Raw genomic sequence first — 18031 nt, 5'->3', positions numbered from 1 at the left:
TTAAGCTGTGGTGTCATAATTCACAAATAAAAAATTGATAGGATACCACAAACAGTTCTCCTTGTATTTGCTTTCTTCTCTTTGTACTCACATTGTTTTCCTTGTATTCCCCATATTCTCATTATATTCCCCTCTTTGTTCTCATCACATTTCCCTTATTCTTATTATATTCCCCCTTGTTCTCATTGTATTTCCCTTGTGCTCATTATATTCCCCTTGTTGTCATTATATTCTCCTTACTACCATTATATTCCCATTGTTATCATTGTATTTCCCTTCTTGTCTTTGTATTCCCTTGTTCTCCTTGTAGTTCCCTAGTTCTCATTGTGTTCTTCTCGTTCTCATTATATTCCCCTTTTTTCATATTCCCCTTGTTCTCATTATATTCTCCTTGTTCTCATTATATTCTTCTTGTTCTCATTATATTTCCATTGTTCTCATTATATTCCCCTTGTTCTCATTGCATTCTCATTGTTCTCATTATATTCCTCTTGTTCTTATTATATTCCCCTTGCTCTCATTGTATTCTCCTCGTTCTCACATTTCCCTTGATCTCATTGTCACCCCTTGCTCTCATTGTATTCTCCTTGTTCTCATTATATTCTCCTCGTTTTCATTTTATCCTCATTGTTCTCATTATATTCCCCTTGTTATTATTATATTCCCCTTGTTCTTATTATATTCTCCTTGCTCTCATTGTATTCCACTTGTTCTCATTATATTCTCCTTGTTTTCATTGTATCCTCATTGTTCTCATTATATTCCCCTTGTTCTTATTATATTCTCCTTGCTCTCATTGTATTCCACTTGTTCTCATTATATTCTCCTTGTTTTCATTGTATCCTCATTGTTCTCATGATATTCCCCTTGTTCTTATTATATTCTCCTTGCTCTCATTGTATTCCACTTGTTCTCATTATATTCTCCTTGTTTTCATTGTATCCTCATTGTTCTCATTATATTCCCCTTGTTCTTATTATATTCTCCTTGCTCTCATTGTATTCCACTTGTTCTCATTATATTCTCCTTGTTTTCAATGTATCCTCATTGTTCTCATTATATTCCCCTTGTTCTTAATATATTTTCCTTGTTCTCATTGTATTCCTCTTCTTCTCATATTTCCTTCGCTGTCATTGTATTCTCCTCGTTCTCACATTTCCCTTGATCTTATTATGTTCCTCTTGTTCTCATTGTATTCCCCTTGTTCTCATTATATTCTCCTTGTTTTTATTGTATTCTCATTGTTCTCATTATATTCCCCTTGTTCTCATTATATTCTCCTTGTTCTCTTTGTATTCTCATTATGTTCCCCTTATTCTCATTATATTCTCCTTGTTCTCGTTGTATTCTCATTATGTTCCCCTTATTCTCATTATATTCCTCCTTGTTCTCATATTCCCCTTCTTCTCATTTTATTCTTCTTTGCTTTCATTATACTTCCCTTGTTCTCATTGTATTCCCCTTGTTTTATCTTCACCTTGTTCTCTGTGTATTCCCCTTGTTCTCCTTATATTCCCCTTGTTCGCATTATATTCCCCTTACTATTATCGTGTTCCTCCTGCTCTCATTGTATTCCCCCTGTTCTTATTGTATTCTCCTTGCTTTATTTGTAATATGCTTGTATTCCCCTTGCACCAATATATTTTTTAAAGTAGGTTTTTTCTGCTTTTCTTAATCAGTAACATTTTACAAACATTGCTTGTGGTGTGTCGAATTGCCGATACCTGGTACAGCGTAGTTAAATAACCAAGTAAAATATTTACTAAATCTGGACTGCATATCACCGATAACACGCTCTCTACGCAACCGGAGTCTATGACCAATTTAGCTGAGATTCCAGGTGAATTCTACACAATATGTTCACCCGTACTTATCAACTGGAATAAAGTAAAGGCTGGTTCACAATAAACCGGGAACGAGAACCAGAATGAAAACGAGAAGCAGAGGACGTGAATATGAAAATTTTTGATTCACAATAAACCGAGAACGTAGACGACTATGCATATCGACATGTATGTCAATAACGATACGTAAAGTCGATATTACGCATTCTGGTGTTAATTGTGTATAATTGTCCAATGGCGTTCTCTCATGAGTACAAGGCAGCCGACATAAACACAGGCTAACCAACTTCGAAATTTCAACTGAAACATTTCATTAGGTACGGTACTACAGGGACATCATTTTATTTTACTTCAATTTTTATTGTACCTGAGTTTTTTAATGTACTTCACTCCCAACCCTCCTACTAATGAAGTTTCAACTGTTCTCCAGACAGAATCAAGGCCGCATATAGTAAACAGCACCGAGTTATTGAGTATAGTACGTTCCAGAAATATGTTCGCGTTTTCCAGTGACGAAAGAACTTTCAATATTGAATCATATTTTCGCACAGGTACAGTCCGTTTGCCTACGTCGCATCCCGATTTCCCCCACCTGCTTCTGCACGCCCCTCTGTAAAAGCAGGGCTGTCTTAGTTCTTTTCTGAAAACATTAATTTCTGTTAGGAATTGGACGTTTACGTAATATTATACAACTGTTTAAAATAACTTAAATAAAAGGGCCTCGTTAAGCAATTAACTGTCACGTGAGTTCCCCCTTTCTACGATCCTGCGGCATAACCACTTGGACGGACAGTAGGTAGCATGTCTGAGTAATTTTATCTGTGCGGGTCGGGCAGAAGTGAAGATGGAATTTACAGTACATAAGGTACTCTTTTATAGAGTAGGTATAGAATTATTTCAACATGAGTTACTAGTACGAAGGACAAAACTGGCAATTGGAATTAGATGCAATAGTCTATAGTGCGATATTATGCACATTAGAACTGAAGCCTGTATCGAAATGAACGGCCACTATTTTAAAAAATGTGTTTAAATATCCATATTATGATTATTTTTCAATTGAACTTCATTCTCTATATTGTACGCTAATGTGCTGTAGACAGTATAATATACACTGCATAATGAATACGTTCGCATGAATAGCTCAGTTCGTGAGTAAAAACACTTATTCTTAATACAGTACTGCATTTTGATTAAACAAAAACCTAATGAAAATTATCGAACTCAAAATCGCGATATTTCCTAGTTTACGTAAATGGATGAACTACTTTTCTTCCCTCCTATACCTAGTAAAGTGATTTGTTTGTGTTTTACGCCGGTATCATCGAACTCCAGTCGTGGAAGGAGCTAGCGAACGGTGTTTCCGGTTCTCTAAAGGTACAGCCAGGTTAATATTAAAAATGTTAGTAAAAATAAAATGATGTCCCTGTATAAATATGCCCATGCATCTTTATTATCACAACCTATTTTAAGTCTACCATAACGTAAAATAATTAGAGAAGAAACATTTGTAATAGAACAAAACTGAACACAACAGTAGTTATTGAATTGTAGCATGAATATGTAGTGTGTAATACAACCAATACAGTAATAAAATATGATTCACTTACGATCGGTGTTCAAAGATGCAGCTATTGAAAGTCACGTATTCCCCTTCATTTTCTCATCTTTATACGAGGCGCGCCGCTTATCGTAAACGTGAGTATTTTCCTCAACACTCAATATTAGAATCTCATCAAATAAAACTTGCTCCATGATGCACAGCACAGAATGTCACGGTCTTCTTGCTACAAAATATACGACGACAAAATAGCTTTTAGATGCCAATAGACTGAATCTAGTGGACTGTGATCGGAAACGTGAACGCCAAAGTTGAAACTTGGCCAACTCTCTGTTCCCGACCTCGGGTTCCGGCAAGCTTTTCGTTAATTGTGAATCCTCACATTTAAATGTGTACATTTTAACAATTTTACCGTTTTCGTTTTCGTTCCGATTCTCGTTTCCGGTTTATTGTGAACCAGCCTTAACAATTGGACGTGGTCCGCACAATCCAGTTTAATAACTTACCCAGGACGTCAAAGCAGATCGCATCACTGATGCTGTTAGCCACGTTGAAGCCAATGGTTCCCAGAGACATGAGGATCACGAAGCCCCAGAACGTGGGCGTGCCGTACAGACAGTCTTTCTCTCTCTCCGTTTGATGGAGCACACAAGCTAATTCACAGGTGCTATTGTCAACAGAGCTGCAGGTAAACGAACTCTGGTTGCCTATAATGCAAGGAGTCTCGGCAGAGCTTGTGTCATTACTTGTTGGAGCACTTGTGAACAATGCTTCAACGAGGCTTCCGTTCTTTGAAGGCCCGCACGTCAAGTTGCATATCACTCTTTTGTACTGTCCACAGCCTTCAGCCTCCAACACTTCCTGAGAATATAAACAAATACAGGGTGATCCAGAAGTTACTCATCACCAGACCCCGGAGAAAGTATTGCTTACAGGGAAACGCGCGATGTAGTATAGCTAATGTTTATGAACCGAGGACTCTTGCACGCATCACTGTGCAGGTAGGAGTAGTGCCGGCGTAGCTTAGTACAACGCAGTCAAAAGCAGTCGACACGTGTCTTCAGAATGCCGAGACCAAAACTACGCAAGATAGAGGCACTATGGAAATATGTTCGTCAATAAAGTGTGTTTTCCATCCATGGTAATGAACTTTTGTGAATTGTGTCACGTGAAATTGGCAGCCGACATGGCATGCAACGTTAAGAAACATATAAATAGCAATAAGCATAAACGCGCATGTAAAAGACAACAGAATTCAGTGGCGTAGCATGAAATTTTGAGCAGGGGAAGCTAATTCGAGTTGTCTTTCATGCAATATGAGAAAACGTATTACAAAAAAAAATAGTCTTAAAATAAATAGTAGTCAATGTCAAGTCAGCTGTCGAAGATTGGTTGGAACCTCGTAAGTAACACCAATAAGGCATGACCTCAAATGGTACGCAGTAAAATATGATTTCACGGTTTACACATATCTCTAACAAATAGACACGTATACGTATAACATTAGCTCACTACCTGTCATACTTAGAAAAATCACAATATTAACGGTCAATAGATACAGTATTACTATCATTACGTAAGTATGCGTCTGTCTTTTGGTTGTACCTTCATTGACAGCAAGGGAGTCGGTCGTTTGTTTTTTAGATCACACTTTTGTTCGTAAGTCAGTCTTGATAATAGAATTGTCCTAAAAAATCCAAGTAAATTGGTGTCAGGAACTGTTATTTCACTCATTATTTATTATATCAGCCACAGTGCACACTAACACTTCAACTGAACACAACTGACGAAAAGGGATAACTCGGAAACTACTTATTTTCAATGTTAAAGCTAGCTTTTTGCTAGCGTTGCGACCAGGGTAGTTTAGTAAGAAAGGGATGGAAAATCTGCGGGATGGATTACACAGAAGAAACCAGTCTGCTTGGAAGCTGGTGTGTGCAGGCTTCTTGTTTACTGCTGCATCACAAATCATCCTGAACTGCCGCATCACAATATTTAACGCGTAAATATAAATTCTATTAAAATTAATAAATGATTTTGTCCATAGACTGCAGGTTTATTATGAAATTATTATTAATTGGGGAAGCTGAGCTTTTTAGCTTACATTGACGCTACGCCACTGACAGAATTTAAGCAAGGTACAGCAGGAATCTCCTTCACAACTACACTTGAACGAACATTTTACGAAGATATGTGTGACGCATTTACTGCTTCAAATATTACGTTAAACAAATTAGAAAACGCGAAACTCCGTGGCTTTTTAGAAAAGTACACTGGAAGACAAATTCCTAAAGAAGCAACACTGCGGAAGAAGTATGTGCAACATACATATGAGAAATGTCTAAGTGAATTGAAGTGTAAATTACAAAATGAGAAGATATGGGTTTCCATAGATGGACGTCACGTTGCAAATGTGGTTGTGGCTGCCCTTAGTGCGGAATGTTGCTGTAGACCCTATCTCTTAATGAGTGAAGGGTTAGAGAAGGTTAATTATTCTACCATATGTGAACTTTTTGATAGTGCTATGGAGTTGCTATGGCCATCATGTGTGCAATTCGAAAATGTGTTAGGGGAGACTGTTGTACCTTTAAACACTTTTCACATTTTATTTTTTTTAATTTTGGGAAATGAAATTTTTTAAATGAAAAAATGCTTGAAATAATTATTGAAGATTCCTTTACAACTTCCTATATGTATTTTCCTGCTTTACAGATCTATTAAGGATGGAAAAAATAAAATGAATAGATATGTATTGTGTTCAAAGGTACAACAGGATCATGTACCTTGGAACATACTCTCTTGTAAGTTGGAACACATGGAATATAGGTGGGAATATAGCTGTAAAAACTGACAATCATATTTAAAATGTATTTTCAATCATAAACCAGAGCAGGCTTCTCTGATATAGATATTATTTCCTGGAGAAGCAGTAACTGCTTCAACAGCTTTCTTCAAGGCATCCGAATCAATTGGGGACCTCTTTAATTCCAGACTTACTTCGTGACATGACCTTAAAATAAAAGAAAAACAAAAACCGATAGTATCTTGTAATTTGGAACATGTTCCATGGTACAAGATTTTTGTGTTCAAAGGTACAAGAGGGTGCACGTTTAAACAAATATGGCTCCGAAAACTAGAGAGTCAAATAAATCATGGAAATTCAAATATGTTATTACTCACCAGATGATAGGGAACACACCGTACTTGAAAGATATTAACAAATGCAATCTGGTTTTGTGTTAGAAAACATACATCAATGAACGAAATGTTTACTTTTGGTACTAAAAAAACTTATTTTCTCCACGGAACTCACACTTTGCAATAAATCAAACTGAAACTACGACCAGAGCTACTTAGAGGCTTTCTCTACAATCTGCTTCAGTTTGAGTCCTCTAGGTAGCAGCAAAAATTAAAAAACAAAAAATGTTCAAAGGTACACTATGCTAAAGGTACAACAGTCTCCCCTACTATATGTTACAGATGCTGCAAGCTATATGAAGAAATCTGCTAAATTTCTTGAAACACGTTATCCGAATATGATACACGTTACATGTCTTGCACATGCGTCATAACTCATTGCAACGCATCAATAAGTAAATAATATTATTACTAGTATGCAAGTACAATGAAATATTTAGGTCTCTTAATGAGAATAAATTATAATTGCACTTTGTAAGCTACATAGCTAATCACTGGAAACTAGTCAAAAGGACGCACAAATAATGAGACTTTCATGTATTACTTCATTTCTCATGATCCAAACTGTACTACTGCCAACGTCACGCTGTCTATCGTTATTTACCCCATCCCTCTCAAAGCTGGTATGCTATGTTGCATACTAAGCTGATAGCAATACTTTTCCTGGGGCCTACTCATCACATATACAGGGTGTTTCCGAGCTAGTGTTACAAAGTTTCAGGGATGAAGGGGAAGGGCACATGTATCAATTTGAGATAAGGAGCCCTGGTCCTGAAATGACCGAGTCGAAAGTTACAAGCAAAAATAGTTGTGTGGAAATGAAATAATTTTATTCCTCTGTACACCTTATTTATGTATATTTATCTGTACATCTTACACATACTGTATTCATCTGACGTTGTCTACTTACAGTATTCCATTCAGTGCGCTGTCTGAGGGGTGGGGACAGGAAACTACATTAAAGCAATGCAGATAGCGTAATGTGTAACGGACATGGTCGGTCCTGATATGCACGTCTGTAGTGTATGTGTACAAGTTGCAGTGTCCAGTCGATCAGTCCTAGTGAAATGGAGGGGTACACGAGAGCGGAATATGCAGACATGATTTTCAAATACGGATGAGCCAATGGGAACAGTATACAAGCTCACAGATTGTATCGGGCCGTAGGAGACATCCGACCCATACCATCTTTCCACGACTGTTCCAAAGGTTAAGGGAAGGAGGGCACGTCGTGCAAAATTACAATTTCATTGTAACACCAGCCCGGAAACACCCTGTATAAATTATTTAAAATAAGATATTTATTTTGGACTAAAGCTAACAATATTATACAAGATGTCTGACTTAAACCGTTCATTTTTGCTTAGGCAGCCCAAATAACAGTCGAGACATGTGGAAGGTATTTAATGGTTTCGCAGACGAAATCAGGGGTGGGTTATAACGCCCAGTAACATCATCGTGAGAATGTTACGAATTTTAGTTTTCGTATGACAATTTTATATTAAACACGTGCTGTCAATCTGTTATGTTAACTTTTCTCTTTCTTCTTTCCAACGTTTATTCCAGTCTTGGATAATGTTTCATCGAATCATTTGTTCTTTTATAGTTCCCATAACATAGTTTTCTTAATACGCAAATCATATTCAATCCTTCAAATTAATTTATTTGTTTTGTTTCATTCGGAATAAGCAATATATGTTTAAAGAACAGACAGCTTAGAATTTTAACACAATTTATTCGTTTATTTCAATATATTTTGAATATGTTACGCCTAGTTACACTACCATAAGAACGTCAAAACCTGGGTAGACCAAGAAAAAAGTTGGATTCAGGCTGTGACAGATCATTATAATTATGATCTAAGACACACGAGATCGATAACAACCCGCATGGAATTGGACGATATTGACGTAGTTTGCTTGCTGTAACATATTATATTTAATTCTTCTTTCGCTATCTTTCACTTTTGCCGTTACGATCTTTACATATTGCAAATGTGAATGGTTACTGACGGTAGAATTCGAGATTTTTTAGCGATTGCTGTGGAACTTTCTGGTTCATATGGTGTTGCTATGGATTGCGTATTTCCATTTTAAAGCAGTAGACCTATTAGTTAGATTATTCTAAAATAATTCTGAAATCGAAGTTCGAAATTAAAAAGTACGAAAGGAAGGACCTACGTAGTATCGAACCCTCTCAGGCAGTTGAAATATTCATACGAAAACATCACTCTAGCTAAAAGCCATGAACTATCCTCTAGAGCAGCCGTAGCGAAAATGTGATTCGCGAGCACATTGTGGCTTGCAATGATAGCTATGCATTTCTCTTGCTTCCTACCTCCCCCAACCCCCACCCTCTCACCCACTGGAGTCAAATTCCGTTCCATTTATACTTGTCTCTGACCTGCGAGTGGCGTATCGTCGCAATATTTTTCTCGAAACCATGTACCTCTACAAAAACGAAAGTTTTAAGTAGGATGGGAGGACGCATGAAACATTAAAAGGTTAAGTATTATTATTATTTTTTATTATTATTATTATTATTATTATTATTATTATTATTATTATTATTATTATAAGCGCAGAATAAATATGGGAAATGCGTGTTATTATTCTGTTGAGAAGCTTTTGTCATCTAGTCTTCTGTCAAAAAATCTGAAAGTTAGAATTTATAAAACAGTTATATTACCGGCTGTTCTGTATGGTTGTGAAACTTGGACTCTCACTTTGAGAGAGGAACAGAGATTAAGGGTGTTTGAGAATAAGGTTCTTAGAAAAATATTTTAGGCTAAGAGGGATGAATTTACAGGAGAATGGAGAAAGTTACACAACGGAGAGCTTCACGCATTGTATTTTCACCTGATATAATTAGGAACATAAAATCCAGACGTTTGAGATGGGCAGGACATGTAGCACGTATGGGCGAATCCAGAAATGCATATAGAGTGTTAGTTGGGAGGCCGGCGGGAAAAAGACCTTTGGGGAGGCCGAGACGTAGGTGGGAAGATAATATTAAAATGGATTTGCGGGAGGTGGGATATGATGGTAGAGACTGGATTAATCTTGCTCAGGATAGGGACCAATGGTGGGTTTATGTGAGGGCGGCAATGAACCTCCGGGTTCCTTAAAAGCCAGTAAGTAAGTATTATTATTATTATTATTATTATTATTATTATTATTATTATTATTATTATTATTATTACCCTGGGACAGATTTTGACGAAGGAGCCAATGCCAAACAACAGCCATGGGCGATATAATCGATTGCAGTAAATACCCAATTTCTAGCAGTGTTGCTTAAAGAGAAACTATGTTCTTACCCGACTCCGACAAAAATCCAGTTCCTCGCAGTGAATGCCAGATAGATTGTAGGGCGACTTTTCTGTAATGAATGGTCCACTTGGCTGCGGTATCAGGTACAGCAATACGTAGCACAAACTCATGGCGCACAACAGGCCCATGAACACAGTCTTACGCTGCTCCTGGAAGTAGTCGACGATGAGGCCAAATAATGGCTTGGCCAGGAGAAATAGGATTGGCAGAATTGCAGTGATGAATCCCATTACTACTTCTGACACTCCCAGCTGTTTTCCAAACACGGGAAGAAATGGCAGTATTGGTCCCAATGCTGTGAACATGACATTGGAAACAAAATACGTTTAGAAATTTCAATTACCGTACACTATCAATGTGATGTATGAAAAATGCGGAATGTATGTAATATTTCGAATTACATTATGAACATAATAGTCAAGATACAGAATTTGTAGGTTGTCTATATTATACTGCGAACAAATAATTAATTAAGATGCAGAATGTTTTTCATAGCCTGCATTGCACTGGTAACATTTATTTAAGATGCAGAGTATTTCTAATATTTTGTATTACAGTATAAACATAATAGTCAATATGCAGAATATTTAGAATAGTTTTAATTGCGCCATGAACGTATTAGTGACCATGCAGAATGCTTTTAAATGGTTTTAATTGAAATGTGAACATATTAATGAAGATACAGAATACTTTAAATGGTTTTCATTGAAATGTGAACATATTAGTGAAGATGCAGAATGTTTTAAATGGTTTTAATTGAAATGTGAACATATTAGTGAAGATGCAGAATGTTTTAAATGGTTTTAATTGAAATGTGAACATATTAGTGAAGATCCAGAATGTTTTAAATGGTTTTCATTGAAATGTGAACGAATTAGTGAACATGCAGAATGTTTTTAAATGTTTTTAATTGAAATGTGGACATATTAGTGAAGATGCAGAATGTTTTAACTGGTTTTCATTGAAATGTAAACATATTAGTGAAGATGCAGAATGTTTTAAATGGTTTTAATTGAAATGTGAACATATTAGTGAAGATCCAGAATGTTTTAAATGGTTTTCATTGAAATGTGAACGAATTAGTGAACATGCAGAATGTTTTTAAATGTTTTTAATTGAAATGTGGACATATTAGAGAAGATGCAGAATGTTTTAACTGGTTTTCATTGAAATGTAAACATATTAGTGAAGATGCAGAATGTTTTAAATGATTTTAATTGAAATGTGAACATATTAGTGAAGATGCAGAGTGTTTAAATGGTTTTAATTGAAATGTGAACACATTAGTGAAGATGCAGAATGTTTTAAATGATTTTAATTGAAATGTGAACATATTAGTGAAGATACAGAATTTTTTAAATGATTTTAATTGAAATGTGAACATATTAGTGAAGATGCAGAATTTTTATTATATTACTGATTATACAAGCTGTTTACAACAGTCTATATTGCACTGTACCATAGTATTGAGTAGACAGGATTTTCAAATGATTTAAATTGCACTGTGAATATATTGGCGAAGATTTGTTCAGATTAATTTGAATTACAAGGTGCACATATCACAGGAGATAAGGTTTTTAAAATAGTTTGGATAAATTGTGAACATTGTGCTTAAGATATGGATTGTTCGATCATTTTAAATACCGGTATTTAAAATGAACACTACGGACTTATTACTGAAGATACAGAATGTTCATAATAGTTTTGATTACACTGTGAATGTTTTTTATTTAGATAGCAATGTGTATATATTATTGAAGATATAGAGTATATTACAATGTAGTATGAACACATTACTGAAATTGCACTAACCGTAAGTGTATTACTGAAGTCATGGAGTGGTGAGATTCCTTTTGGCTACATTGTGAATATACTATACAAAATGTTTTAATAAATCCTTATAAAATCCCAGCATTATAGTGAAGGTACAAAATATCAAGTTGGTTTAAATTATACAGCGAGTACATTGTTGAAAATATAAGATTGTTAGGTTAGCTTGGATTAAACTTTTCAAATGTTGCTGTCAACGATTTCACTCATTCTGCTCACGGTAAGTTTACGTGAATATGTAGGTCATAATGATCATCTTACCATTTCTATAGGCCTAAATGTTCAAGTAATAAAAATACGACGATTTAGATAAATTTATATATTTTAAAAAGTCACTTAAATTTAAGAAATCAGTGAATAAATATAACTCATTTGTATACATAATAGCTATTACTACAGAAAGCAAAGAGAGCAAAATTTGCATGCCAAATTCGTAAAACAGTAATAGAATTATTATTGTTATTACATTAACATAAATGTAAGAACATATAAATTTTTCCAAAATAAGCATTACATCTATACAAGCATTTAATATAATTCACTTACATGCCATGAAGAAAAAGTAATGTGCTTTGATTGGAAGGAGTTTATAATTAACTTTTATCTTTCTTGAAGATGAAATAGAAGTAGATGAAGTTTCATTGTTGTTGTCCATAGCGACAAGAGTACCTGCAACCTGAAAGAGAAAATAGTAGACTGTAGAATAATTTATACGTAGATCACTGAATAGAAATGAAGGGTCAAATAATTATAGGTAATATTATTTGAGGTTTTCATTTTGTCGAAAATTTTAATGCACTAGTTCCCGAAATAAATAACTTACGGTGGTCCGAATCACCTATTGCCTTTTCGTACGTTTTCTCATTGAAAGAGCAGGAATTAATAAAAAAACGTTTCCTATGAAAATTGTTTGTTTTGAAGAGCTCTATCAAATGGTACGCTACTTGACCCCGACTCCCATTTAAAATTTTAAAGGGCTACGCCACTGACCCTACTTCCTGTTAGAGCTGATTGATGAAATGAAGCTCAAGTGAAAATTCACATGTGGTTTAGTTATAAATATTTTTGTCTCGAAAATTTTAATGCACTATAGTTTCCGAAATAAATTACTGTTACGGTTGGTCTGAATCACCCTGTATATGTTCATGCATGCACAAGTACCTTTCAGCACTACACTCACTGCACTGGAACTACAACACATTTCACTGACACCATCCTGATTTCACTAACACTTGAAAAACATTTCTCTGTTAAAATACTTTGCACTACCACTATAAACTATAAAGCTTCACTGACACAACACACTTCACTGACACAACACACTTCACTGACACAACACACTTCTTCACTGATACAACACTTCAAATAACAAAACATGAATTACACCCTTTAATATACTACCGTCTATTAGTAAAGTTCTTAAGCCTATTTTTAAATACTTTTTGGTTATTGGTAAAGCCTTTAGTAAGTCTGCAGGTAGAGCATTTCAGTCCCTGATAGTACGATTGAGAAAAGAAAACTTTCCATGTCCGTCCTCTGTCTTCTTTCCCTTAATTTATTATAATATGATATAACAGTAGTAGTAGTAGTAGTAGTAGTAGTAGTAGTAGTAGTAGTAATTATTATTATTGTTATTATTATTATTATTATTATTATTATTATTATTATTATTATTATTATTATTATTATTATTATTATTAGAGGAAATTAAACGCAGAATAAATATGGGAAATGCCTGTTATTATTCAGTTGAGAAGCTTTTGTCATCTAGTCTGCTGTCAAAAAAATCTGTGTTCTGTATGGTTGTGAAACTTGGACTCTCACTTTGAGAGAGGAACAGAGATTAAGGATGTTTGAAAATAAGGTGCTTAGGAAAATATTTGGCTCTAAGAGGGATGAAGTTACAGGAGAATGGACAAAGTTACACAACACAGAACTGCACGTGTTGTATTCTTCACCTGACATAATTAGGAACATTAAATCCAGACGTTTAAGATGGGCAGGGTATGTAGCACGTATGGGCGAATCCAGAAATGCATATAGAGTATTATTTGCGAGACCGGAGGGAATAATACCTTTGAGGAGGCCGAGACGTAGATGGGAGGATAATATTAAAATGGATTTGAGGGAGGTGGGATATGATGGTAGGGACTGGATTAATTTTGCTCAGGATAGGGACCGATGGCGGGCTTTTGTGAGGGCGGCAATGAACCTCCGGGTTCCTTAAAAGCCATAAGTAAGTAGCAATAATAATAATAATAATAATAATAATAATAATAATAATAATAAAGTTTCGGGAAAACTCAAAATCTTCATAATCTGATCACCGTTAAAGCCTGAGTTATCGACTGCATATTGGGATGAGATGGAAATATTACAAGATAAGATTACATATACACACCAAACCAAATATAATTCCTGTTAAAAACAAAAAAACTTACTTTGTTGGTAGCGAATGCAGCATCCAATACGACCAGGATCTAATAGAAAGTTATTGCGGGAGAGATCAAAGATGTGAAAACAGGAAAGTTTGCATACTGTCAAGCAGTCGTATCAGCAGCATGAGTTACACCGTGTGGACTTTACCACCACACCCTGATAATAGCGCTTACATACAAAGCCTTGAAGAAGTTCATAATAATAAATGTGTTCAATAGTTGAGTTTCTTATAATAAGAACTGTATGATTAAAATTTATAATTTAACATAAGGTGTAACCAGAGAATAAGGATTATAAAGAATGGACACTGAGCGAATTTTCCTGTGTTTTGTTTCTCTGTGCGCCAGCGGCTAGTTCCACTTTCAAGCGCTAGAGGTAGTGTAATCGAGCATACGCTAAGATAATAATTGAGAATAGAATTAAGGCACAGGATCCAAACATCGCCTACATTATTGCATAATCCAGTAACGCTTTGCTTCAAATAAATTCAAGTTAACAGCTTTTCCTTATTTCTCAGTGACAAACTTGTTGTAATAATAATATTTTATATTTCAGATATTATAAATTATATTATAAAATAATACAATGCATTATAAAATTAAGTATCGAATTCGTTTAATATTTGTATATAATATAGGTATATGGTTTTACTTCTCGTAAGAGTTTTGTTTTTCCATTTTCAGCGCTATCAAATCATTACATATTTTAATTGTTGTAGGGGTCAATGTCTGAACTCTCATTATAAAGGAACTCTAGAGTCTAGACATTACAGTTAATGAAGGATTTATTATTTTATGGATCCATTTTATTTTATTTGAGTACATAATGTACCTAGATATATTAATTATATGTATTATATTTCCACTTTGTCGACTGCTAGCTGGTGTGATGTAACTCTAGGGAGAAAGCAGAATCTGACGCTCTAGCTGGCTTGAAGATCATTGAAATCGGTCTGGCTACATCAAAGGTACCGACGCGAAGTGTCCATTCTTTATAATCCCTATTCGCTGGTAACCAACAAATCTATAATGCACGTTTCAGGAAAAAGGAAAATAACTTCAAGAGCATATTTAATTTGACCTATATTTAGGCCTACTAGCAGAACCAGTTGATTAATCAAGGATACAAGTATATTCAACTATCAGATGCATCATTTATTGTTATAAATAAATGCTTCAAAATTGCTTTTATGTCACGAAGCTCAATACGTAGTAAATATGTAACCATAGATAGTTGCTAACCACTAGGATCGCTAATATCGCCTCATTACAGACAATGCGAAATAGTACTATTGTTCCTAGCACCCTCACAACTCAAGCTTCGTGACTGTATATACTAGACTGTGCTTATACTGTATACATTAGAGTAGTTTTACTCTTTGGATACGAGATATATTTATAAGGAAATACATTACACCCGCACGGACATTAGAGATTTATAACATGCCCACGGGCCTATGAAGTTTTGCATGGTTACAGGCTATTGCAAGAGAGTAATGTTTTTAATTTACACAACTTCTGAAACTGAAATACAAAATACAGAAATGAATAAAATGAAACACGTTTAGCGGAATTTATAATAACAAACTCCCTAGTTACCATTTCATTAGTAACTTCATTGTTGACCTTGTCGGATATAAAATTGACAAGCATTAATCGATGTAATGTGATATATTAATATTATTTCCTTTTCTAGTAAAGAAGTAAGACATTTATTATTGTATGCAACTCGGGAATTATTGATAAATAACCCTAGGATGCATGGCGGGGGTCTTTGAGGCCTTTCATAAACTTTATTACTCTTTAAAAGTGTTAAAATATTACGAAATTGCACCAAACTTCATATAATCTTCTAAAATATATCTAAGAACATGTTGTATGATCATTTAAGGAGATACATTAAGATAAACTATTTAAAATTAATTTTTGTTAATGCTACACGTATAATGCACAGCGGGGGCCTCTCAGGCCTGTCCTGCTTTATACTGGGTGTTCAGTTCAAAATGTGTCTTGGCTCGCTGTATGCCGTCGTGTGGCTAGCTGATGAGCCTAGAGAATTCAATCTTCCTACACTTCCGCAGCTCAGGTGTATAATCTAAGAGGCAGAGAAGTTGGCTAGCAAGTACGGCGTTCATTCTGAAGAGTACGTGCCGATACGTACGGTAACGCCGGTAGTGGCAGGAATGTGAACTGTTTGGAAATACGTACTGTCGGGATATGGGGAGAGGGTTAAGACGATTACTTATGTATTTGTTGACATTAACTTCGACGGTCAACATGGACACGGAGCATTTGATTTGTGTTGTGGAATGTTACCGTACGCAACCGATGATAACAAATACCCTGCGTACGACTTGCCGGCGCAAAACACAGTTCGAAAGAGGTTATGGTAGCACATAGACCGTACAGACCGCCATCTGTTGCTACGACGTTCAAGTTATACCGTACTCGTTCTCAAGTTCAGATTGAGGAACGCCTTAAATAATAGGCAACTTCTCTAACATATAAGCTGAAACTCGCTTCAAATCGATGACCCAACAACAGTGACGTCATGACACACTTTGAAATGAACACCCAGTATATTATACAGCTATACAATTTTATGTTTTACTGCTAATATGTGAATGTTGACACTTCGGACATTTGTATCCTAGTGGCATTGTTGCAACATTTTAATCTTATAGTAGTGATGAAGCATCTGAAATCAATCACACAGAAAATACTCCCTGCCTGCGAACATTCTGATCGGAAGTGATGGAATTCAGTGGAGTGAAACACTACCACCTTCTAACCGGGTGCTACTCATAATATTACAAAAATTTCTCCAGGTGTCATAAGAGGAATATTCGTCAAACCGAAGCATGGATGGAGTTACTTCATCACAACTAATATTGTATCCTATTGTATACTGTACAAATCTGGAAGGACGCCGTTTAGCAGCCATAAGAAACAAACTTGGCGGGATGTTACAACCTTGAACTTATAAGACCACATATGAAGCACAGAGTCAACAATCCAAACTAGAACATGAATGTCCTTCAAACATTTGCCCGGTGTGTAGTCAAACGGCCCCAGAAGGTGGATATGGATTTCATCCAAGAATAATGCAAAAAAGAAGATGCTTTTTGTGTCTACGTGACTTAGAAAGAAAAATTGCTCAGTGTTGTTCAAAATGTTCTAAGAATACGTGCAATGAGCAAAGTGTTTTTTTTGGGAAGACTGTTTTCAATAAAAGGGCATTGGACTTCACTTCATATAATAATAATAATAATAATAATAATAATAATAATAATAATAATAATAATAATAATCCGAGGCACGACAGTCCTTGAAGGACCATGACCGACCAGCAGGCTGCTGAACTCAGTCCATATACCGAAGAAGAGGTGGACGATCATCCAACCAGAATGGCGGGGTTAGCACGATGATTACACCAGCCGTTACAGCTTGCTTTCATAACTGGATTTCGCTACCTATCATAGCTCCCCAAGTGCATCACAATTCTGGGTGGGCATCGGTCCCATACACTGGCCGAAATTTCAAGAGAAAATTTCTTCCCCATGAGGAATCGAAAGAGCGCACATTTTGTAACGCGAGTCCTAAGCAGGATGCCTTAGACGACGACACAGCGCAGGACCACTTTATATAATGGAACTATAATTTCAGAACTTGTGCATATAGAGAAATTTTTATCATATTTAGCTACTCAAAACATATACATAGTGAATAAATTATTCTATTATAGCACTACATTGATTAACTAATTGAATAAAAATACCACAACGTTGAAATTGAACTTAAAAAGGTAACAATATCCATTTAATTTGT

General features: G+C 35.4%; 1 protein-coding gene across 3 annotated transcripts in view; it reads right to left on the bottom strand.

Annotated features, from left to right (window-relative positions):
• Positions 1-18031, bottom strand: part of LOC138716480 (major facilitator superfamily domain-containing protein 6) — a 66122-nt gene that overhangs the window by 14423 nt on the left and 33668 nt on the right. For all 3 annotated transcript variants that reach the window (XM_069849649.1, XM_069812568.1, XM_069812485.1), the window contains exons 2-4: positions 12312-12441; positions 9923-10230; positions 3912-4266 (exon numbers count right to left, since the gene is read on the bottom strand). In XM_069849649.1, coding sequence (XP_069705750.1) covers positions 3912-4266; positions 9923-10230; positions 12312-12420 — 772 coding nt within the window. In that variant the 5' untranslated portion in view covers positions 12421-12441. The remainder of the gene's footprint in view (positions 1-3911; positions 4267-9922; positions 10231-12311; positions 12442-18031) is intronic.

Source organism: Periplaneta americana, chromosome 1, assembly GCF_040183065.1.
Source record: "Periplaneta americana isolate PAMFEO1 chromosome 1, P.americana_PAMFEO1_priV1, whole genome shotgun sequence".
Classification (NCBI taxonomy): domain Eukaryota; kingdom Metazoa; phylum Arthropoda; class Insecta; order Blattodea; family Blattidae; genus Periplaneta; species Periplaneta americana.
This window is presented reverse-complemented; position numbering and strand designations above follow the sequence as displayed.